This window comes from Hyperolius riggenbachi, chromosome 3 (assembly GCF_040937935.1).
Source record: "Hyperolius riggenbachi isolate aHypRig1 chromosome 3, aHypRig1.pri, whole genome shotgun sequence".
Taxonomy (NCBI): Eukaryota; Metazoa; Chordata; class Amphibia; order Anura; family Hyperoliidae; genus Hyperolius; species Hyperolius riggenbachi.
The window spans coordinates 225,356,049-225,381,191 of NC_090648.1; the positions used below are offsets into that span (position 1 = coordinate 225,356,049).

The 25,143-nt window shown below is 46.0% G+C and overlaps 1 protein-coding gene across 3 annotated transcripts in view; it reads right to left on the bottom strand.

The window, feature by feature from the left end:
• ARSA (arylsulfatase A) overlaps positions 1–25,143 on the bottom strand; it is a 125,385-nt gene that overhangs the window by 38,272 nt on the left and 61,970 nt on the right. For all 3 annotated transcript variants that reach the window (XM_068275866.1, XM_068275867.1, XM_068275865.1), the window contains exons 3-4: positions 21,005–21,245; positions 13,551–13,769 (exon numbers count right to left, since the gene is read on the bottom strand). In XM_068275866.1, the coding sequence (XP_068131967.1) occupies positions 13,551–13,769; positions 21,005–21,245 (460 nt within the window). The remainder of the gene's footprint in view (positions 1–13,550; positions 13,770–21,004; positions 21,246–25,143) is intronic.

The window sequence follows — 25,143 nt, forward strand, 5'->3', positions numbered from 1 at the left end:
GTAAATAAAGACTTTATCAAAGTCGTTAACTGTTCCGCTACACCTGCTATACAGCCATACACAGAAACTGAACCCAGACTTCTGAAGAGACGCTACTATTGTATTGTTGTTAGCTAGACAGAATAGAGTGTGTTTAACCATTTTTATTTGTAGATCTAGGCTCAGACAGTCAGCGGGCTCCTCTGTCCCATGGTAACAGAGGTGGTGGCAGTTATACCCTGAACTAGTGTGTAAGTTGTAATTACCGTAACTCACAGGCTCCCTTCTAGTCGGGCTGCTGCCCAAATTCCGTCGATTCCTGTGCACCGATTGCGACCACAGTTTGCATGGTCTGTGTGCTGAATCCGTTTGGAAGGCAAATTGCGTTCCAACCACTAGGACTCCTCTGACAGTGTTTGGCAGTGGTTGGGATCTGTGTTGTGCTGAAAGTATCTAAGATAGCGCTAGCGCTATCAAGAAACGAACTAATTCGTTGGTGTAGCTGGAATGCAATATATTTTTTATATATACAGAGAGACTGTGTAGCCAGTACCCCTCTCCAAAAGTTTTATTTTATTTGGCGTGGAAATGTCCGGGAACTACAAGAACATGTGCCTGGCGGACCTGCAAAATCTTGGCCAAGCGAGATGCATTGACGTCGGCCGCAAGAAACACCAGGACCTGGTAACGGACTTGTTCCAATGGGATACCCAGCAACTGCGGGAGCCGGGTGTGTCCGCTGAAGTGGATACCAGCCCACCTGACCCAAGTCAAGACCAGCCCACCTGACCCAAGTCAAGGGGAACCAGAGACTGAAAATTTTGAGCGTACAGAGGTTGAGCATCCTGCGGGCCCTGTTGCAACAGTTACGCCAAAGACTGTCAGTGTGGACCCCAATCCCAGAGAGTTTCTGAAAGTACTCGCCCGGAACCGGCCAGTACTGGACTGTCCGTTTGTACTGATCCACTAATGCAGCAGGCATTACGGAAGCTGATGGACACTGAACTGGAAAAGTACATGCAGTACATGGCAGAGCGAGAGGAGCGCCAGGCTGCAGAAGCACGTGAGGCGTGCCAATCTGCAGAACGCAACGCGGAGAGGAATGCTGCTGAGCGAGAACGGGAGCTCCAACGACAGCATGAGCTAAACATGGCAAAAGTTCAAAAGGCCAGCCGGAGTTCCCCGCCCAGCCTCCCTGCTGAAGGAACTGCATCACCCGTAAGTGCAAAATTTAAATTTGCTAATATTGAAAAAGACACTGACATTGACTTGTTTTTGCAATCTTTTGAAAAAGCATGCCGTCAGTATCATCTGTCCCAAGACCAGTGGGCCAGGCATCTGACACCTTTGCTGCGCTACAAAGCACTTGATGCTTTCGCAGAGTTACCTGCGGACAAAGATAATGAGTATGCTGCTATAAAAGATGCTATCATTACCAAATACCAGCTGATGCCAGAAGCCTATCGCAAAAAGTTCAGGTCCTGGCAGAAAAAGTCTTCTGATTCTTACCGAGATGTGGTCAGCAGCTTGCTCACCACACTCCGCCAGTGGACTCTAGGCCTCACCAATGGGTCTTATGATGTCCTGGAGGACTTGATAGTCCTAGAACAGTTTCTGAACATTTGCCCTGCTGATGTACGACAGTTTGTGCTGGAGCGCAAGCCTGCGTCAGCAACTGTCGCTGCAGACCTTGCTGAAACTTTTGCAACTACCCGGGTGCCTGACACATGCAGAACTGCACCATCCAGCTGGAGAGGAGGTCAGCCCAATACTCTGGCAGACTCTCCTGCCCCTGCGAGCTGTCAGCCACAGAGACCACCCAGTGCAGCTGCTGCGCCCAAGCCTGCAGCACCTGAGGGAGTCACCTGTAACTACTGCCGCCAGCCCGGACACATGAAATTCGACTGTCCAAAGCGGAGGCAGACACCACCAGCACCTGGATCATCTGTATCACCTGTACCTCACCCACAGCAGAGGCAACCAGCCAGCGAACCACAGCCTGGATCATCAAATATTGTCCTGTTTGCCCGCGGAAAGGAAATCTGCGACCGAACCGACCAGCAGCAGCCTGTTAGAGTGAACGACAAGGTTGTCACCGGATTTCGAGACACTGGAGCTGACATCACGTTAGTTCACTCACACCTTGTGCCAGAGGAGAGCATCAGCTCCAGCCGATCCCTTGCCCTTACTGGAGTAGAGGGCACCCTTTTACACATAGCCCAGGCGAGAGTGAAGATCGACTGGGGGGTGGGGGTCCAAGAAAGGGTTGTTGGGGTTGTGAAGGATCTCCCAGTCCCTGTGTTGCTGGGGACTGATTTGGGCAAGCTTGTGTCCTATTACGAACCTGCCACAACCGCCTTGTCGCTCACGGAAGGAGACGGACTCTCCGCCCACCAACAGGTACTTTATACACTTGGGGGGGGGGGGGGCACCAGGGGGAGGTGGGTTGAAAGTGCCCAGTTCAAGAGTACCAGGTTCAATAGTGCCTGCTTCAAAGGCACCTGAGTTTAATGCACGAACTGTCTGTCGTGATGATGTAACTGTTCCTGAGTTTAATGTACAACCTGTCTGTAATGAAAATGTGTCTATACCTGTCAATGTCATTAATGCATGTGTCAATGATGTGAAGAATGTTGATTATTGTAATGACAATGATGTGCCTGTACTAGCAGTCACCCAGGGTGCTGCCAGAATTGTGGGCTCAGCACTGAACTCCTCGTTCAGTACTGACCCCAGCGAAGAGATCTTTCAGCCGCTGACTTCATGTGTCATAGGCCAGCTGGTTGAAACTGATAGCGCTGTACTCACAACAGCACTACAAAGTGACCCAAGCCTGGAGGCCCTCAGGCAGCAAGCCTCTGAGTCCCTCGCAGATGGGGCCGCTTTCAAGGTGTACTGGGAAGGTGGGAGACTGTACAGTGAGTCTGTACAGCCCCCTACAGGTAGATCACTTGCGAATACCAAATGGCTTGTGGTCCCGAGTGCGTTCAGCGGACATGTGCTGAAATCCGCACATGGTACTCCTCTGACAGGGCACTCAGGTGTCCGCAAGACACTTGCCTGTATTCGGAAACTTGGCCCAGGATGAACAGGGATGTAGCCAAATACTGCAAAGCATGTGCCGTCTGTCAGGAGCTGGGAAGGTCCAGGGATTCCCGCGGGGTTCCCTTAGGTCCACAGCCACTTAGCAGGGAAACGCTGCGGGGGCTGGCTTTGACCTACCCAACCTACTGCCCATTGTCAGCAGTCCTTGCAGACGCCACATCCGAATGCAGTGGCGCAAACGCCCTGTCCAGAACGGTCCAGGTCAGTCAAACCTGAGGGTAGCGGACAGCAACCTGTCCAGGTGAACCGAGCCACAGGCTCCAATAAGTTCTCCCTCCGTACTGGCAGCTCGAGACCAGTCAGCCAGATCAGCGGCAACGTCACACATCTTGCTGATGCATGTCTGTATGCCTTTTCCCCGGGGGGTGCTGTCACGGAATAGCCGTGAGAAACGCAGGTGAATCTGGAGAATTCACAATCGATTTCCCGATCGCTCCTTGTCGGATCTGTGCAGTCATACAAGCGATCAGAAAATGACATTTTTGTATTCTTGTTAAACCAGAGATCTGTCCCCTTTGAGCAAAGCTTTCCCCTCACCCCTCAAGAATGTCACACGTGGCCAGATTCCCTGCAGGGACCAGCTCATTCCCCCACAGCCAGATGGCTCCATGAAAAGAGTCAGGAAACTGGCTCTCTAGGGGGGCCATGACAAAGCAGCCGGAGCGGCACCGACAAGGCAGATATGAAAGCATGTGGCATATGGTTTCTTACCTATTAAATGGAGACCATATATCGCACAGCTATAAAATTCATATAGTCTTATTCGTTAAAGTCTGCCCAACGCGCTGATATAACACTCATGGCAATATCTCGTCCGGTTATTGCGGTATAAATCTTCTCAGGAACCTGAGAAGCTGCCTTAGTAATGTCTGATGTCATATTAATCGGTATTTTCTGACGATCAGGAATCTGCTACCCACCTAAATATGACATGCATCGTTTGTGAGTTACGGCATTTTAGAAGTTTAAGGCTAAATCTCTCCCCAAGGACTTGAACTGTGGTTGGTTGGTAACTCAGGGGGCTGGCATTGCCACACCCCCAAACTAGCTTCATCAAAAGCACATGGCCGGCAGGCGGACCTCAGTCCTCCAAATTCCATCTGTATGAGAGCATGTCTGTTGCCAGCCAGAGGACACATGGTTGGCGGCCATCTTGCCTGAACTTTGCTCTGATCTGAAACAAAGAATTTTGCTGAAATTGAAACCAAGGACTTTATGATTTTCCCACCAAAAGGACATCTTCTATGAACCTAAGTATTTTATCCTTTTCTTTTCATACTGCGTTATTAAAGTTTCTATAATTGTTGATTTTAACGATTTTCTGTATATTAATTAACATACAATTTTTATGGCGCTGGTAAGTAACCCTACACAAGCTGCGTGTTGTAGAGGGATACCTTCAACCCTCTCTCAATGTAATACCACAAAATCTAATGTAATCACAACTCGCGCTAATTCTGTATTCTATAGAATAAATTTTATTAAAATATAATGTATAAAATTCCAAAATTCCACACTCCACACTCCACACTCATACACACCACAACCACTCAATATTGTTATAGGGCCCTTTAAATCAGCAGTGCTTTAATTGCCAACTAACTATAATAAGTTCGATAGGAATCACTTATCAATGCACAGAAGGGATCCAATTTGTGCTTAAACTTGTGAATAGATAGTTCTTATGTTTATAGATAACACATTTATTATGCAGAAGCGCTCATATCTGTGCATGAAGGGGATCCAATTTAAATTGTCCCGTTTTCATTGAGGAAAATTACAAACAGATCCTACTTATGTTGTCTCAGAGTGACAGGGTTCAGGTCTCTTATATAGGAGCTCTGTTAGTAATCACTTAGTATCCAGTACAACGATTCCTTGTATGTTTAATTCTTATATGTCAGTCTCTCATAGCCAGCTGCACTCACCACGGATTCTTTTCTGAAAACCGCTCTGATGCAAGTGCTTATTCTCTACGATCTCCGCGCTGCCTTCCACTGTCGGCGGTGTTCAGGCGGGGCCGCTCTGGTTGTCCACAGAGTCCCCTCGCTGTACTACTTTCGCCCAGCTGGTACCGGTGTGCGCTAGTTGGGTGACGTCACCACTGCAGGGTATTGGATCTTTGTTATTCAGAACGGCTGCTGCGCGCTGTAGGTCAGCCAGATCCTTGCCCTTCCACACTCCGATTAACGTCGGTCCTCTTCAGAAGGATTTTGGTAACCAAAATCCTTCTGAAGAGGACCGACGTTAATCGGTCGAAACGCGTTAAGGTTAATTTGATTTACTATTACGATCAGTTAAGGGCAAGGATCTGGCTGACCTACAGCGCGCAGCAGCCGTTCTGAATAACAAAGATCCAATACCCTGCAGTGGTGACGTCACCCAACTAGCGCACACCGGTACCAGCTGGGCGAAAGTAGTACAGCGAGGGGACTCTGTGGACAACCAGAGCGGCCCCGCCTGAACACCGCCGACAGTGGAAGGCAGCGCGGAGATATCGTAGAGAATAAGCACTTGCATCAGAGCGGTTTTCAGAAAAGAATCCGTGGTGAGTGCAGCTGGCTATGAGAGACTGACATATAAGAATTAAACATACAAGGAATCGTTGTACTGGATACTAAGTGATTACTAACAGAGCTCCTATATAAGAGACCTGAACCCTGTCACTCTGAGACAACATAAGTAGGATCTGTTTGTAATTTTCCACAATGAAAACGGGACAATTTAAATTGGATCCCCTTCATGCACAGATATGAGCGCTTCTGCATAATAAATGTGTTATCTATAAACATAAGAACTATCTATTCACAAGTTTAAGCACAAATTGGATCCCTTCTGTGCATTGATAAGTGATTCCTATCGAACTTATTATAGTTAGTTGGCAATTAAAGCACTGCTGATTTAAAGGGCCCTATAACAATATTGAGTGGTTGTGGTGTGTATGAGTGTGGAGTGTGGAGTGTGGAATTTTGGAATTTTATACATTATATTTTAATAAAATTTATTCTATAGAATACAGAATTAGCGCGAGTTGTGATTACATTAGATTTTCTGTATATATTAATTATTTATATTGCACGTAAATAAAGACTTTATCAAAGTCGTTTACTGTTCCGCTACTCCTGCTATACAGCCATACACAGAAACTGAACCCAGGCTTCTGAAGAGACGCTACTATTGTACTGTTAGCTAGACAGAATAGAGTGTGTTTAACCATTTTTATTTGTAGATCTAGGCTCAGACAGTCAGCGGGCTCCTCTGTCCCATGGTAACAGAGGTGGTGGCAGTTATACCCTGAACTAGTGTGTAAGTTGTAATTACCGTAACTCACAGGCTCCCTTCTAGTCGGGCTGCTGCCCAAATTCCGTTGATTCCTGTGCACCGATTGCGACCACAGTTTGCATGGTCTGTGTGCTGAAACCGATTGGAAGGCATATTGCGTTCCGACCACTAGGGCTCCTGTGACAAACGGATCTCGTTATTCTAACTCACTGCAAGCAGGCATTGTATTAAAGTCTAAGTCCAGTTTCCATTGCAATTCAGTCATAACGCATGTGTTATGCAACTGACCACTGTGAATGCAGCCTAAGGGCTGAGTTTTTAAGATTGCATTCTAAGCAGCAGCTGTGACAGGACTAGTAGTATATGTAGCTAGGTTTATCTCATAATGCAACATGTAATTTTAGGATCAGGCACTTTCACAACACTGTGCAAGGGGGTGGGGGGCAAGAAGAAAAAGATTTACTGCAGGAAAGATGGTTTCTTGTTTTGTCTGTGCCCTAGCATCTATTTGAAAATGCATTAAATGAAAGGCACATCCAGTTCTTCTTCAACCCTTTAAAGGGAAAGGTCCTATGCAAGCATTTCACACACACAGTCGGCAGTGAGCAAAAAGTAAATAAACCTAACAAAGTCAGAGGATACACACAACACCTCTAACACCTCCAGTAAACAGAGACTGTTACATGTAAAAAGAAATAATGGCAGTGCTCCTAGGCTCCTTTCACACTATGTCCGTTGCATCAGACAATATATGCCATTATATTTCAATGGGGCCTGATACATTGCTCGGTTTGCGGTGTGACAAATATCATTGGAATAACGCACTGCCTGCAATGATTTACCAGTTAACGCGTTCAGGGTGCAATGCAACTATGGACTGCACTGTACACGTTGCATCACACTATTAGAGAGAGTCTAATTGGTTTTCAACACCTGTTGTAGCTGTAGTGAGTACATTGTGTGACAATTATTAGCCGAGGCAACAGAACGGATATCAAGGCTAATGCTGAGCATAAACCTTGATGTGGTAAGTAAATATCTAACCAATACTGATCATGTACCACCTTGCTACAGGGCCGCACAAGACATCTGATCTAATGTTTCACCCCTTACCACAGCAACAATGTAACGATCGGTGTCAGCACACAGAGAGAATCTGATTATTGGTGATCTGCAGTATCACCAAGAATACAGATCTATACCTGATTATGGATGATCTGCAGAATCACCAATAATACAGATATAGTACTAACCTCTGGACACCTCTAATATATATATAGTGAGTGTTTGGTGTAACAGTATAACTTTTAGTAACCCACCTGATGAGCAGGTGGCCCTAGGCAGTGCAGGAGGTACTGCTATAGAGAGTACAGAGACCTTCCAGCAGCCTGAGACTCTCCAAGGGGTGGAGTCAGGCTGAAGGTAGGAAGGAGCAGAGAGTGGGTGACACCTGAAGGTGGATGTCACTGACTGATCTGGAGACTCTTTAGTGGAGAGAGATAGCTCTCGAGGTCGGGCAAGTCAGGTCGGCAACACACGGACAGATAAAGTACAAAGACAGAAGGCTGATTCGGTATCCAAGGCAGGCAGGGTTTGGCAACGGAATATCAGAAATGCAAGGTACCGAATCAGAGAGCAGAGGGATAGTCAGGAAAGCAACAGGTCATAACAAATATCAAACAATGCCTAGTCTTGGGTGTGAGGGCCGTGGTCTCTACACCCTGGAACTAGTCTGATGTATAACAGAATGATGACACAAGTTCCCTAGTCTTGGGTGTGAGGTCCGTGGTCTCTACACCCTGGAACTAGTCTGAAGTATAACAGAATGATAACAAGTAATCTGGCTCAGTGTGAATTCCCAGGTCCTCCTGGTTCAAACACACTGTTGGATCTGACTAAGGTCTGAGTGCTTCCACGTAGTGTTCGCAACGGCAGACAATTTGAGAGTGGCCAGCAGTAACCATATATAGAGCAGTGCTCTGTGGCGCCACCCCTAAGTGATCAACCAATGGTTACCAGCTCTGAGGTCAGCTGATCCCCCCCTTGGCCATCATAAAAGTTCTGCCTTTCAGCGCGCGCGCGTGTATTCCTAAACCTGTGTGAACTAACAGACTCAGCCACACCAGATGCACGCTGCTGCGTGCAAACCACCGCGCTGGACGCGGAACCAGCCGCCTTGCTGTCAGTACATGCGGCGGCTTTTCCGCGTTCTACCATGTTACCAGACGCACGCTTCCGCGCGCAGACCGCCGCGTTGGACGCACAATCAGCCGCCTTGCTGTCAGTACACGCGGCGGCTTTTCCGCGTTCTCTCACAAACAAACTGTTTTGCTTACTGCAGCACAAAGCTGTGGAGCCTCGCTCCTGTACTGTTACCGCCATCCTGAAAAAAAGATTGGTAAAGTAATACAAAAGGAGGATATTTTTACATCTTTTAAATTCAATTAATTTTCTTAATTGATTGTATTGTTTGAAAAATCAAACCATACATTATTCAGATACTTGCGTATTATCCCGTCTGGAAAGTTTCATAGCTTTTTTAAGTTTAAGTTCTGTTTGAATCATTTTTGGAAAGCTGAAAGTCCCGGCTTTCTGTTGCATCGGGTCCCGAGTCGGTATGATGCTCAGTTCCCAAGTTATGGGGTTTTGAAGGAGGAGTGTCCCTTGAACTTGGCTGCAGAAAGTGCAATTACAGAAGTACGGGACGAACCAGACATAATGATAAGCAGCACACCGGGTAGGTCGTCTTCTTCCTTTGCAGCATAAATCTGTGTCTTCAAAACTTATGTCAAGTGCCCTGGGTCTCGCATTACAGATGAAGGAGCAGCGCAGCTATCCACCCTCGTCTCCTCTCTGTCTTACTGCCATGGGCAGGAGACTAGAGATGAGCGTAATGACCTAATTACGATTTTGCGAAATTTCGCGTAATTAGTGTAATTACGATTATGGCCGTAAGTACATAATCGTAATGAAGAAGGATTTCGCGAAATTTCGTGTAAGCGTAATTTTCGCGTAATTTTCGCATTACAGTCGTATCATGCCGTAATTTCGCATTAAACGCTACCGTAATTTCGCGTTAAACCGTAACGCTCCGTATAATATAAAAAAGCCGCCGACTTTAAGGGTTAATAGCAAAGCCCCCTTAAATGCTAAGAGCCTCAAATTTGGAGAATATATTAAGGAGATCAGGAGGAATAAGAGGAAAAATTTTTTTTTCAAACAGACCTTATAGTTTTTGAGAAAATCGATGTTAAAGTTTCAAAGGAAAAATGTAAACATTTAAAAACCCGCCGACTTTAACGGTTAATAGCAAAGCCTGCTTAAAGTTTAGGAACACCAAATTCCCAGGGTATATTAAGGGGATCAGTGGGAATAAGAGGAAAAAATTTTTTTTCAAAAAGACCTTATAGTTTTTGAGAAAATCGATGTTAAAGTTTCAAAGGAAAAATGTAAACATTTAAAAACCCGCCGACTTTAACGGTTAATAGCAAAGCCTGCTTAAAGTTTAGGAACACCAAATTCCCAGGGTATATTAAGGGGATCAGTGGGAATAAGAGGAAAAAAAATTTTTTCAAAAAGACCTTATAGTTTTTGAGAAAATCGATTTTTAAGTTTCAAGGGCGAAAATGTCTTTTAAATGCGGAAAATGTCAGTTTTTTTTGCACAGGTAACAATAGTGTATTATTTTCATAGATTCCCCCAAGTGGGAAGAGTTTTACTTACTTCGTTCTGAGTGTGGGAAATATAAAAAAAAAACGGCGTGGGGTCCCCCCTCCCAGACCTCTTTAACCCCTTGTCCCCCATGCAGGCTGGGATAGCCAGAATGCGGAGCACCGGCCGCGTGGGGCTCCGCACCCTGACTATACCAGCCCGCATGGTCCATGGATTGGGGGGTCTCGGAAGGGGAGGGGCAGCCAAGCTTTCCCCTCCCCCTCCGAGCCCTTGTCCAATCCAAGGACAAGGGGCTCTTCTCCACCTCCGATGGGCGGTGGAGGTGGAGGCCGCGATTTCCTGGGTGGGGGGTTCATGGTGGAATCTGGGAGTCCCCTTTAAAAAGGGGTCCCCCAGATGCCCACCCCCCTCCCAGGAGAAATGAGTATAGAGGTACTTGTAGTACCCCTTACCCATTTCCTTTAAGAGTTAAAAGTAAATAAACACACAAACACATAGAAAAAGTATTTTAATTGAACAAAAAACATAACCACGAAAAAAGTCCTTTAATATTCTTAATTAACCATTAATACTTACCTGTCCCTTTAAATAAATGATCCCACGCAATATCCTCGGAAATGTTCTATCAGTTACAATGTAACAAAGTTATTACAATATAACAACTTTGTTACATTGTAACTACGCCGCACCCGACGTCACTCACCGCCGCCGCCGCGTCTGCGCTGCAGGACCCGACAGAGCTCTGAGCTATAGCTCAGAGCTCTCGAAAGCATCTTTGTATTTGGGCTCCAAGGAGCCCCATTGGTCCTTAGCAGACCAATGGGGTTCCTTCTGATTTGAAGGAACCCCATTGGTCTGCTAAGGACCAATGGGGCTCCTTGGAGCCCAAATACAAAGATGCTTCTCAGAGCTCTGAGCTATAGCTCAGAGCTCTGTCGGGTCCGTGCAGGACGCTAAGTCCCCGCCGGCTCCGCTGCCCTCCCCGCCTCTCCCACATGTCACCCACATGTCACCCACATGTGGGTGACATGTGGGTGACAGATGTGGGCGGGGTGGACAGCCGGAGCTGCGGGGACTTAGCGTCCTGCACGGACGCGTATGCGGCGGCTGAGCGGCGAGTGGCGTCGGGTGCGGCGTAGTTACAATGTAACAAAGTTGTTACATAATAACTTTGTTACATTGTAACTGATAGAACATTTCCGAGGATATTGCGTGGGATCATTTATTTAAAGGGACAGGTAAGTATTAATGGTTAATTAAGAATATTAAAGGACTTTTTTTCGTGGTTATGTTTTTTGTTCAATTAAAATACTTTTTCTATGTGTTTGTGTGTTTATTTACTTTTAACTCTTAAAGGAAATGGGTAAGGGGTACTACAAGTACCTCTATACTCATTTCTCCTGGGAGGGGGGTGGGCATCTGGGGGACCCCTTTTTAAAGGGGACTCCCAGATTCCACCATGAACCCCCCACCCAGGAAATCGCGGCCTCCACCTCCACCGCCCATCGGAGGTGGAGAAGAGCCCCTTGTCCTTGGATTGGACAAGGGCTCGGAGGGGGAGGGGAAAGCTTGGCTGCCCCTCCCCTTCCGAGACCCCCCAATCCATGGACCATGCGGGCTGGTATAGTCAGGGTGCGGAGCCCCACGCGGCCGGTGCTCCGCATTCTGGCTATCCCAGCCTGCATGGGGGACAAGGGGTTAAAGAGGTCTGGGAGGGGGGACCCCACGTCGTTTTTTTTTTTATATTTCCCACACTCAGAACGAAGTAAGTAAAACTCTTCCCACTTGGGGGAATCTATGAAAATAATACACTATTGTTACCTGTGCAAAAAAAACTGACATTTTCCGCATTTAAAAGACATTTTCGCCCTTGAAACTTAAAAATCGATTTTCTCAAAAACTATAAGGTCTTTTTGAAAAAAAAATTTTTCCTCTTATTCCCACTGATCCCCTTAATATACCCTGGGAATTTGGTGTTCCTAAACTTTAAGCAGGCTTTGCTATTAACCGTTAAAGTCGGCGGGTTTTTAAATGTTTACATTTTTCCTTTGAAACTTTAACATCGATTTTCTCAAAAACTATAAGGTCTTTTTGAAAAAAAAAATTTTCCTCTTATTCCTCCTGATCTCCTTAATATATTCTCCAAATTTGAGGCTCTTAGCATTTAAGGGGGCTTTGCTATTAACCCTTAAAGTCGGCGGCTTTTTTATATTATACGGAGCGTTACGGTTTAACGCGAAATTACGGTAGCGTTTAATGCGAAATTACGGCATGAACGAAACGCGAAATTTCGCGTTGAAAATTACGCTTACGGTATTTTCAATTACGATTTTAATGGCAATTTCGCTACGCTAATTTCGCATCGTAATCGCAAATTTCGCATGCGTAATTATAGTAATGCGAAATTACGAAAATTTCAGCTCAACTCTACAGGAGACTCAATTACACTGTGCTCTCTGCAGCAAAGTACAGGACACACACACACACACCTTGGGAATGGGGCATCACATTGACTCAGGACCCAGTGCAAAGGAAAGCCGGGACTTTCAGCTTTCCAAAAATGGTTAGATCTGGCTAGGGGATCAAACAGAACTTTAACAAAAAGCTGCTAAACTTTCCAGACGGGATAATACTCAACTACCATTATTCATTTTCTGTTCTCTAAAAATTAATCAGGGTTTTTCACCATGGTTGATAGAGCAAGAGATCAAAAATTCAATTTGATTTTTCTGACAGAGAAAATGCTTTCAATTTCCTGAACAGCAGTTTAACTGCTAAAATAGTAAGATACCAGCCAGCCTCCTAACTCACTTGCACACTGTTTTATCAGTTAGACAATTCCTAAACTGCTGTTCAGGAAATGCAGTTGACCAAAAAGAAAAAACCCTGAGAATCCCCCATGAGGAGATGGACTGGCCAAAAAGCCTGTCGGTTCTGTCAGATTTTAACTGCCTACTTATTTTTGAGATAGTGGTCCTTTAACTACTTAAGTACCAAGGTGACTGAAATTTATGCCCTGTTTTAGTGGGCTCCTGGCTGGCAGGGCGTAGATTTCAATCACCGTCCGCAGCCACATCCGCTGCTCCCCGCCAATCGTGCCGCTCAAACCCAACGTCTTTCGCCGCAGTTCGTGGGCTCTGTCTGTCTCTATGATGGCAGAGCCATGTGAGTCGGTCAGGAGCAGATTTCATTGGCTCCTGGCCGTGTCGATTAATGTAAGCCGCTCCCATTGGCTTACATTGATAGACACGGTCAGGAGCCAATGAAAGCGGCTCTTGACCGGCTCACGACTCTGCCGTCATAGAAACGGGAGAGTGGCTGTCAGCAGGATCCCGGCGTGTGGCGGCGATTGCGGAGGGTATGCTCTGTGATTTGTCGGGATTCCATCCCTTAAGGGGGCAGAGACCGCTGGTACTTAAGTGGTTAATTTTGACAACTGTGGCAAGAATAGTTTATAATGGTGCTTTTGGCACGAAAAGAACAATGGCACATCAATAAAAGTAGTCACTCACATGTGAAGCGTAATAGAGGAAGAAAGGTCTTTTTTCTGAAACTGCTTCCTCAATGAATCCTTGGCAGAATCGCTCATACATACGAACTAGCATAGTGAAGTCCACTGGTTGTTGCAATATCTTCTCATCAATGAACACAGGCAGAAGAGTCTCACCCAAGTCACATGTCCCAACACAAGTTATATTCGGAGGGAAACATATTAAGTTCCCACAGGGACCCTACAAAAATACAGACGGTAAAAATACATCAGGCACATTGTACAAAATAAAACACAAAGTGTGCGTCTTCATTATTAAAAAAAACAAAACATAATTTTAGCTGAGGATATATTTGTTGAACTGATTTAACAACTGGTTTCTTTCCCATCCCTTTGTTTTGAGACCTCAGTGGGAAAGATCTCACAGACAATCCCTATGGAGTTTTAGCTGTATTTTATTTGTATAAAAAAAATAAAAATTTAAAAAATAATATATATAAAAATACACACACACACACACACACACACACACACACACATATATATACACGTGAGACATTGGCCCTGTGGGAATTATCCAGTGGTCCATTTTTTGGAGTTGCCCAATAGCAACCCTGGTTTGTTGGTAGCATTTATTTCACATTATTTCATTGCCTGGAAATACTACACTATCTGGCGTTCCTGGTGTTTTCTGATTCCTTTTTCCTTTCCTGGTTCCTCACCCAAATTTCATCAACCTCACCCCTCATCAAGTGTTACTAAATATGCATTTTTCTGCATGTGGGAAAAAGAGTACTGGATTTGCTGTTTGTTTTTAGCACGTGTGATTTCTTTTGCCAACAGTCAGTTGCTGTTGGCTGATGTGTACATAAAATGCAAGGATTAGATAACAGAAAACCGTGGCAGTTTCCTGTGGACTCACGTGTGATCTCTGCCTTAAAGGGAATCTTAAGTGGAAAAAAAAATTAACCTTACCTGGGGCTTCTTCCAGCCCCCTGGACTACTACTGTGCCCACAGTGTCCTCCTGATCCCCTCCGGGCACCATCGGCGACCCCCGCAAAGCTGGGCCACTGCGCATGAGCGATCCCCTAGCCGCACTCCCGTGGCCAGGGGTGTTACACGCATGCGCTACTGTGCATGACACTCCTGGCCGCACATAGGCAGTAGCCGCCACTGGTGGCAACTGCCCAGGTTTTCGGGGGTCGCCCCTGCAGCCCGGGGGGGGGGGGGGTGGAATGTCGTGGGCACAGTAGGAGTCCAGGGGGCTGGTAAAGGTCCCAGATAAGTTAAAAAGAAAAAATTTTGTCCACTTAAGTTTCCTTTTAAGGTGAGGCTGATTCCCTCTCCGTGCTCCCCGAAGTGTAACGCTGCCTTATGTTGATTGGAGCTAACACTCTACCTACTTATGTTTTGGGTTTTTTTTGGGGGGGGGGGGGGGGGAAGAGACACTGCTAATTGTGATGTTTAGTACCACACAATGTAGTATGCAATAAGTAAACATGGGTAATAAAACGGTATTACCTCAGGTAGGAGGTTTCAAGATAATTTTACTGGACACAGGAAAAGATGCATTTTGTGCCTAATATGCACTCCCAGTCCATGTGTGCAGCTGCATAAGACGCTGTACTGTTGGTGTACATGGCACTTTGACCCTGGTAACTTTGGCACAGGGTGAGCCGAATGACAGCGCGCCCTGCTGCCAGTGAAATTCCAGTCGTCGTTAATTACTACTCCCTCTCCGAGTACTGATTAGTTTTGATAATGTATCATATCCCTATGGGTCTAAATTCCAGAATGGATATTAGTCTGACCTATGATATGGGTCTATAGACTGATTAGTTTTGATAATGTATCAGTATATTATATCCATTTACCTTTTTGGTTAGGTTGCTGATAAATCTGACACCTTACCTATTTATAATAACATAATATTGTGCTTTTATCTTGTGCCACTGGGATTACTTGACATTGTTAATGTACTATGTGTACCTTGGTTTTATGTATCTTTGCATATAGGCTTTTGCCATTTTACACTGAAACACTTGTACTTGTTGCTTTAAGGTTGGCGGCGGCCACGCCTCACTTTCTGCGGGGTGTGGCTATACTATTTAAACCGATGCTCAGCAACAGTTTGTAAGCTATGATTAAGGAGCCATGAGCTCCGATACGCGTGAGCTTTTTTAACATTGTGTATCCACTGATGTTACAATAAATGGAGACTTTTTTTCACCCAGCCATCGGTGTAGCGGAATCCCTCTTTCTTTTGCCCTCTCCAAGTGATAGCAACTCAGAGAGAGAAGTAATTCAGGGTCCAGCAGTTGCCAGAACTCCAAATTACCCGTGCGTGGGCTGTGAACTATAGCATTGCTGCTATAGTCGCGCAAAACTCAGGCGCTACACCACACATGGCGTACTCCAAGAAGCCCTGCCTCGATAATGTAGACCTGAAGAAGCAGGCAGGTCCTGCAAAATGCATTTTTTCCTGAGTCCAATAAAATGATTATATTTAAACCTCCTACCTGAGGTAAGTTTATTACCCATATTGTGTACTACATTGGGGCTCCCCCTCCCATTTTCTGTGTTTTGTAAAATTTGACCATGAATGTCCATAGGAAAGCATTAAGTGCATTTTCACATGTGATTTCGAATCGCAGCAAAATGCATGCCATTCCCCCAAGTGTAATCCTTGCCTGAGGGACACACTAAGACAGGAATCTACCTGGCACGGGGGCAAGTGAGAGGAGATTCTATTGCTGTCATTATTAGGGGATGCGGGGAGGTAGTGGATGGAGTCTGCATAATTATGTGGCATTAGTGAGACAGGATCTATTTGCCTGTCATTCAATATCGTTGCTATCTGTTTGTTGTCAGAATCGGTCTGTCTGTTATTATTCGCATGTCATTGCCAACTACCTGTGTTTGGTATTATGAGCACGCCATTGGAATTTGTCTATTGGCATCATCGGCTTGTCGCTGATATCTGCTTATCAGTATTATCTGCATATCATTGCTATTTTCTCATATTGGAAATGCATACCAAGCAGCAAACTGAAAAGGATGCATATACACAATCGCTTAAGCGCACATCCTATTTCATAAAAAAGTCCATGTAAATGTCATTCAGGAGTTTTCAATGCTGTTCTCATATGCAGTTTCTTGATCTCTTATGCCACCATCACCATGGACACCCAACAGTAAACAGACTCACCAGATGTATTGGCCACTGCTAGACTGGCCAACCATGCACAAATCCAGGAGCCTCAGTACTTCAGGATCCTGGCACCACTGTAGCTCCTTGGTGTACTGATCTTTATTGAGCAACACTACCCCCCCCCCCCCCCCTTTATCCGCGGGCCTGATCACAAGTCCCTTTTCCTGCAACATACTCTTGGCCAATGGGGCTACGCCACTAAATCTCCTTGGCTTAATTCTTTCCAAATCCCTCTCCACCAATTTCTTAAAAACCTCCACACAGTTTCCCACTGAATTGTCCTGGGGGTTGAATATGGATCTATTCCTCATCCCTGTATGCAAATACTGGCTCACCGGATTGGCCTTACTCATTGGCCCTTCTTTATTTAGGAAGTACTTCTTTAGGTTTAAGGTCCTACTGTATTTCTGTAGATCAATATACGTCTGGAATTTATTAATGGATTTATTCGGAGCATGCTTTAATCCTTTATCCAAGGTTTTCAACTCCTCTCTGTTTAGCTCAACTCCACTAATATTAAAGATACCCTCACCAACTAGTTTTTTCTTCTCTTGTACCTTGTATCCTGCCCGTACCCCCCTTCTGGTCCCCTTTTTCTGTTGTCCCGGGGTGATGTGAACTCCTCCTGATATTCCCACCTCCGTCTGTTCTCCCCCGGTCTGTACTGCCTGTGGCCCCCCTCTAAAAAAGGTTGGTACGCGCATGACGCGGACGGAAGAGGAAGGAAGAGCCAATTAGCCTCCAGTAAAAGAATATAAAAACCCTGGTAATGAGTCCAACTCCCGTGCCCCTGATGAGTCACGAGGGAGTGACTAAATCGATCGGGCGGGAGGTTAGACATACCAGGAAGTGAACGGCCGGTGGAGGCGGTGGTGTCTGCAAGCTGAGTGGAGGGGGAACAGGAGGACCCAACACAAGCTGTGCCCTGCCAGGCAACGGGGGAGAGCCCGTAAAACTCTATATGTGCAATACATTCTGGAGCATGTGAGTGCAATTATATAATTAAAGTTTTAAGTTTTTTACGGAGTTATGCTATGGAGGCTGTTTCTTTGAGGTACATTGCATAGAGTATGGGAAGGATGATGGTGGTCTAAACGGACAGCATCACAGCGGTGCCAGGATCCTGAAGTACTGAGGCTCCTGAATTTGTGCATGGTTGGCCAGTCTAGCAGTGGCCAATACATCTGGCGAGTCTGTTTACTGTTGGGTGTCCATGGTGATGGTGGCCAGGGCAGTTTCTAGGCTAAATTTCACCCAGTTCGAGAGTCAAAAAATATGCCCCCCCCCCACTGGCCTGACCCCACAACCCCCCTCCCAGTACATGTTGCAATCCCACTTCCAGATAAAATAATTAATAAGTTCCCTGCCTCCAGATAAAATAATCAAATACTTCCATGCCTCCAGATAAAATGATCAAATACTTCCATGCCTCCAGATAAAATGATCAAATACTTCCATGCCTCCAGATAAAATAAGTAGACATGTGCCGCACAATAAAAATAAAGTTGTCACAATCATCGAGATAAAATAGTGAAGTAGTTACACACCACCAAATAAAATAATGAAACAGCCAGGTGTCTCAAACAAACAAATTACATAGGCAGGTGCATCAAGATAAAATGATTAAGTAGCCAAGTTTGCCCTGCATAAACAAATTAACTAGCCATGTTCCCCCGATAAAATAATTAAGTAGCCACGTGCACATATACAGTATTAGTATTAGCTTGCAAGATGTATCCCCATGATATTAGGTAGCCATAGCTGTCCCCTAATTGCTGGCTTGGCGCAGGGTGCTTGCTGAGGGCTGTCGGCAGGGAGCTGGCTGTGGCAGGGAGCTGCCTAGAGTAGGATGCTGGCTGCCTGAGGCATAGTGCATGCTGGGGTAGGGTGCTGCCTGGGGGCAGACGACTGCTGCCTAGCGCAGGGTGCTGGCTTGCTGGGGGGGCTGGGTGCAGGCTTGCTGGGGGGAGGCTGGGTGCAGGCTTGCTGGGGGGGGGGCTGGGTGCTGACTGGGTGCAGGCTTGCTGTGGGGCTGACTGGGTGCAGGCTTGCTGGGGGGCTGGGTGCTGACTGGGTGCAGGCTTGCTGGGGGGCTGAGTGCTGACTGGGTGCAGGCTTGCTGGGGGCTGGGTGCTGACTGGGTGCAGGCTTGCTGGGAGGGCTGGGTGCAGGCTTGCTGGGGGGCTGGGTGCAGGCTTGCTGGGGGGGGCTGGGTGCAGGCTTGCTGGGGGGGGCTGGGTGCAGGCTTGCTGGGGGGGCTGGGTGCTGACTGGGTGCAGGCTTGCTGGGGGGCTGGGTGCAGGCTTGCTGGGGGGGGGGCTGGGTGCAGGCTTGCTGGGGGGGCTGGGTGCTGACTGGGTGCCGGCTTTCTAGGGGGGCTGGGTGCAGGCTTGCTGGGGGGCTGGCTTGCTGGGGGGTGGGTGCTGACTGGGTGCAGGCTTGCTGGGGGGGGGGCTGGGTGCAGGCTTGCTGGGGGGGCTGGGTGCTGATTGGGGGTTACAGACCTCAGATCTGCGGCGACCAGTCCTCCGCTGATGAATCCGATCAGTCAGTGCCGCCCCCGCCGCTTGAACATCCACGTTACTGCAGGCATCAGCGCGTAAGCAGTGACAGAAGGCATGCACGCTACTCGCGCCCAGAGTACTCCACATGCGGAAGTGACGTCATTAGTCCCTTCCGCATGTGGAGTACACTGTGCGCGAGTAGCGTGCATCCTTCTGACACTGCTTATGCGCTGATGCCTGCAATAACGAGGATGTTCAGGCGGCGGGGGCGGCACTGACTGATAGGATTATTGCGAGAGGGGGGCGCAGGCAATGGCGGCAGCGGCTGGTGGCAGGTATGGCGCCCATAGCACAAGCCATACCTGCACGCACCTCACCTGGTGACGTCACATCCTTCTCCTTCTGCCTGGCGCCCCCCAATCTGTCTCTCATCGGCGCCCCGTTCAGCAGAACCTGCTGAACGGGGCTAGAAACGGCCCTGATGGTGGCATAAGAGATCAAGAAACTGCATATGAGAACAGCATTGAAAACTCCTGAATGACGTTTATGTGGACTTTATGAAATAGGATGTGCGCTTAAGCGATTGTGTATAAGTATTTAGGTCTTGCCGGACCTTGTGGTAGCGCACTCCGCTGGGACTTTTTAAACTTGTATCAGCTATAGCGCTTTGATATTACGTTACATATGAAAAGGATGCATGCTTCTAAAGAGCATTAGCTCACAAAAAGTGTTTAGAAGGACTAAAATAGTTTGTAGACATTTTCACTTAAACACTTCAATATTTAAAGGGGCAGTATGGCGAATTGACTTATTATACAATCATTCAATATAACCTTTTACTAAGTGGAGCAATATATTGAGCTTGCATTGTTGTAGAATAAAAGTAAATTACAATAGTGCATTAGCCACATTCAGTGAAGGAGTGGCGTCAGGAGATAAACCTTACTGACGCACAGTTAGCATATACCATTGTAGAGTAGGAGGCAGCCCTGTCAGCTGTTTGTATGTTTATTATTTTTCCCCCCTTTGATGATCCCGGAGAGGAATGCTCCTACTTGTAACGGCACACTCGTGCAGTTTTACAGCTCATCAGAGCCGCTGTATGTCTCAGGGCAGTGATTTACGGCTGATGAAAAAAATGCTGCCTGCTGAATCCCCCTTCAGAGAAGCTGGCAAAACCACGCTGTGGAGACCAGCTCTCTGCTATTGCGCGGATTCCCAGTGGCTAGTTTTAGCAGGCACAAGTGCTATAGCTGTGTCCTGCATTCTGTACATTCCTTTTAAAACGGAGGCACACAGTTTTTCTTTGTATATTCTTTACTTTCGGAGGAAGGTGGTAAGAGACGTAAATCACTGTCCTGAGGCTGCTCTGATGAGCTGTAAAATTGCACGAGTGTGCCGTTACAAATAGGAGCAATCCTCTCTGGGATCATCAAAGGGGGGGGAAGAAAAACAAAACTACAAACAGCTGACAGGGCTGCCTCCTACTCCACAATGGTATATGCTAACTGTGCGTCAGTAAGGTTTCTCTCCTGACGTGACTCCTTCACTGATTGTGGCTAATGCACTATTGTAATTTACTTTTATTCTACAACAATGCAAGCTCAATACATTGCTCCACTTAGTAAAAGGTTATATTGAATGATTGTATAATAAGTCAATTCACCATACTGCCCCTTTAACAAATTAATGTGCGACTACGCAGCATAGAGCACAAACCGTATGCAAATATAGAAATAATGTTTTAAGAAGCCTTTTACCTGATCGTGGGAATAGGGAACTCCCAAGAAGTGCTGAAACCCTTGCCTTGTAGGTAGAAAAGTACCATTCAGCCCTAAACCCAGATGCCACTTGCCCACCATGGCTGTGGCATAACCACGAGTCTGTAATATTTCAGCAATCGTAACCTCACTGAGTGGCAACCCACCAACTGAACTTGGGTAGAACACGCCAGGGTACACTCCAGAGCGGGTCTGGAAGCGGCCTGTCAGGAGACTGGCTCTGGATGAAACAAGGAAAAGAGGGGGGACAAAGAAAGGTGCTGTTAACACAACTGCAAAACTACAAACCAGTACATCAAAATTCAATGAAAAAGGACAGGTACTAAACAACTCAAACAGGTGACCAGATTCTTGTTCTTTCACATTTCAAAGCTATTGATGTCAAGAGACCCATGGGTTATAGAATTTGATGTCATTTCTTATGCACACTCACTCTGTATGTAACCTAAAATCTCTGAACATAATGTAGGAAATATATTGTTCAGATGTATAACCAGATATATCAATAATGCTTGTTAATTTGCTGATGTTTACCAAATAAGTTGATTTTCCTTCAAATGTGTATCAGATCAATCTATACTTATATTTCTATGATTGGAAGAAGCAGCTTGTCCCATCGGTCACAAGACAGTGACAGGATGCTTAGCTTGCAATTTGTTGGAATCACAAGATTATGAGAAGACAGCAATATACATTACTCAACTAGAAGAATGCTTAATCCAGCAGATTTCACTAACCAATCGACAATCTAACATGAATCTAGCATGTTCAGCAATTATTCTTTTATATGGACTATGTATATCTATAAGACAACCCATCTTTATATAGTACAGACCAAAAGTTTGGACACCCCTCATTCAAAGAGTTTTCTTTATTTTCATGACTATGAACACTGTAGATTCACACTGAAGGCATCCAAACTATGAATTAATACATGTGGAAGTATAGTACATAACCAAAAAAGTGAAACAACTGAAAATATGTTATATTCTAGGTTCTTCAAAGTAGCCACCTTTTGCTTTGATTACTGCTTTGCACATTCTAGGCATTCTCTTGATGAGCTTCAAGGAGGTAGTCACCTGAAATGGTCTTCCAACAGTCTTGAAGGAATTTGCAGAGATGCTTAGCACTTGTTGGCCCTTTTGCCTTCATTTTGCGGTCCAGCTCACCCCAAACCATCTCGATTGGGTTCAGGTCTGGTGACTGTAGAGGCCAGGTCATCTGGCGCAGCACCCCATCACTCTCCTTCTTGGTCAAATAGCCCTTACACAGCCTGGAGGAGTGTTTAGGGTCATTATCCTGTTGAAAAATAAATGATGGTCCAACTAAACGCAAACCGGATGGAATAGCATGCCGCTGCAAGATGCTGTGGTAGCCATGCTGGTTCAGTATGCCTTCAATTTTGAATAAATCCCCAACAGTGTCACCAGCAAAGCACCCCCACACCATCACACCGCCTCCTCCATGCTTCACGGTGGGAACCAGGCATGTAGAGACCATCCGTTCACCTTTTCTGCGTCACACAAAGACACGGTGGTTGGAACCAAAAATCTCAAATTTGGACTCATCAGACCAAAGCACAGATTTCCACTGGACTAATGTCCATTCCTTGTGTTCTTTAGCCCAAACAAGTCTCTTCTGCTTGTTGCCTATCCTTAGCAGTGGTTTCCTAGCAAATATTCTACCATGAAGGCCTGATTCACACAGTCTCCTCTTAACAGTTGTTCTAGAGATGTGTCTGCTGCTAGAACTCTGTGTGGCATGATCTGGTCTCTAATCTGAGCTGCTGTTAACCTGCGATTTCTGAGGCTGGTGACTCGGATGAACTTATCTTCCGCAGCAGAGGTGACTCTTGGTCTTCCTTTCCTGGGGCGGTCCACATGTGAGACAGTTTAGTTTGTAGTGAATGATGTTTTTTGAGACTGCACTTGGGGACACTTTAAAGGGATACTGTAGGGGGGTCGGGGGAAAATGAGCTGAACTTACCCAGGGCTTCTAATGGTCCCCCGCAGACATCCTGTGTTGGCGCAGCCACTCCCCAATGCTCCGGCCCCGCCTCCGGTTCACTTCTGGAATTTCTGACTTTAAAGTCAGAAAACCACTGCGCCTGCGTTGCCGTGTCCTCGCTCCCGTTGATGTCACCAGGAGTGTACTGCGCAGACACAGACCATACTGGGCCTGCGCTGTGCGCTCTTGATGACATCAGCGGGATCGAGGACACGGCAACGCAGGCGCAGTGGTTTTCTGACTTTAAAGTCAGAAATTCCAGAAGTGAACCGGAGGCGGGGCTGGAGCATCGGTGAGCGGCTGCACGGGCACAGGATGTCTGCGGGGGACCATTAGAAGCCCCAGGTAAGTTCAGCTCATTTTCCCCCGACCCCCCTACAGTATCCCTTTAAAGTTTTCCCAATTTTTCGGACTGACGGACCTTCATTTCTTAAAGTAATGATAGGCGCTCGTTTTTCTTTACTTAGCTGCTTTTTTCTTGCCATAATACAAAAACAGTCTATTCAGTAGGACTATCAGCTGTGTATCCACCTGATTTCTCCACAACACAACTGATGGTCCCAACCCCATTTATAAGGCAAGAAATCCCACTTATTAAACCTGACAGGGCACACCTGTGAAGTGAAAACCATTTCAGGTGACTACCTCTTGAAGCTCATCAAGAGAATGCCAAGAGTGTGCAAAGCTGTAATCAAAGCAAAAGGTGGCTACTTTGAAGAACCTAGTTGTTTCATAATTTCAGTTGTTTCATACTTTTTGGTTATGTACTATACTTCCTCATGTGTTCATTCATGGTTTGGATGCCTTCAGTGTGAATCTACAATGTTCATAGTCATGAAAATAAAGAAAACTCTTTGAATGAGAAGGTGTGTCCAAACTTTTGGTCTGTACTGTACGTCATAGTAACATGTGGTGACACTATGTCATAAGCTTAATAAAAAGCTCTCCCCGAACTCTCTGGGGCAGAGAATTATACCGTCCACTTTCGGTGTGAGACTCTCAATTATGCATGCATAATCTGTTTTGATTTCAGGTAACCAGAGGCCTACATCCTTGAGATATTTCTCATCTCGAGTACACTATTACCAATTTTAAAGCTGGTGAATAAATCTGCAACAAACTATTCCAATCCCTCAACTGCTGTGTGTGGTTTTGTTCCTTGAGACTTTTCACGTCTACAGAAAGCAAAAATTGCCGGACCGATTTTAAGGTTTAGGCTAGGTTCACAGCGCTCAGTCGCGTTGCAGAATAATTCTGCATGTCAACTCACTGGCCATCAGGGATGAGCTCTGGATAAAATTTGGATGAAATCCGAATAAGTTTAATTCGGATTTCATCCTCTAATTACTGCACCTGAGCGGGTTTGTGTGGGAGGTTAAACTGACTCAGCAGCCTTCTTCTTTAACCCGTCCCACGCTGTGTTCCAAGCCACGGTCACGTGACTACAAACACTTCCTCCTTCCTAGCTGAAGCACAAACTCGCTCAGGTGCAGTAATTAGAGGATGAAATCCTAATGAAACTCATTCGGATTTCATCCAAAATTTTATCCGGAGCTCATCCATGCTGGCCATACAATTCTATGAGCATGTTCACAGTAAAAAAAGTCGTAACTGATCGCGTTTTTCTAACTTGCTGTATGCAGGCTTTGCATTCAAGTCTATGTCCAATCTCCATTGCAGTTCACACTCATAGGCCCATAGAATTTGTAAGGGCAGGGAGCTGACATGCAGAATTATTATTAACACTAATGAGCACAGTAAACTAGCCCTCATGGGTTACATTTATCAAGACCAGTGCAAGTTAACAAAGTGGTACCGTTTTCCAGAACATACAAGTAAAATCCATCTGTAAAAACAAACAAACCAATAACTGATTGGTTATTCTGGGTGACAGCTAGACTTTTGCTCAACTTGCCTTCATAAATCTGCCCCACAGACTCAAATGTGTTAAAAAACAATGCAGTTGACTTAGAGACTCTGTAACAATTTTTTCAGCCTTAGTTCTTCTATCCTATAAGTTCCTATGCCTGTTCTAATCTGCTCTGGCTTACTGCAGTCTTTCCTAACTGCACTGTCTCTGTAATAAATCAATGTATCTTTCCTCTGTCCGG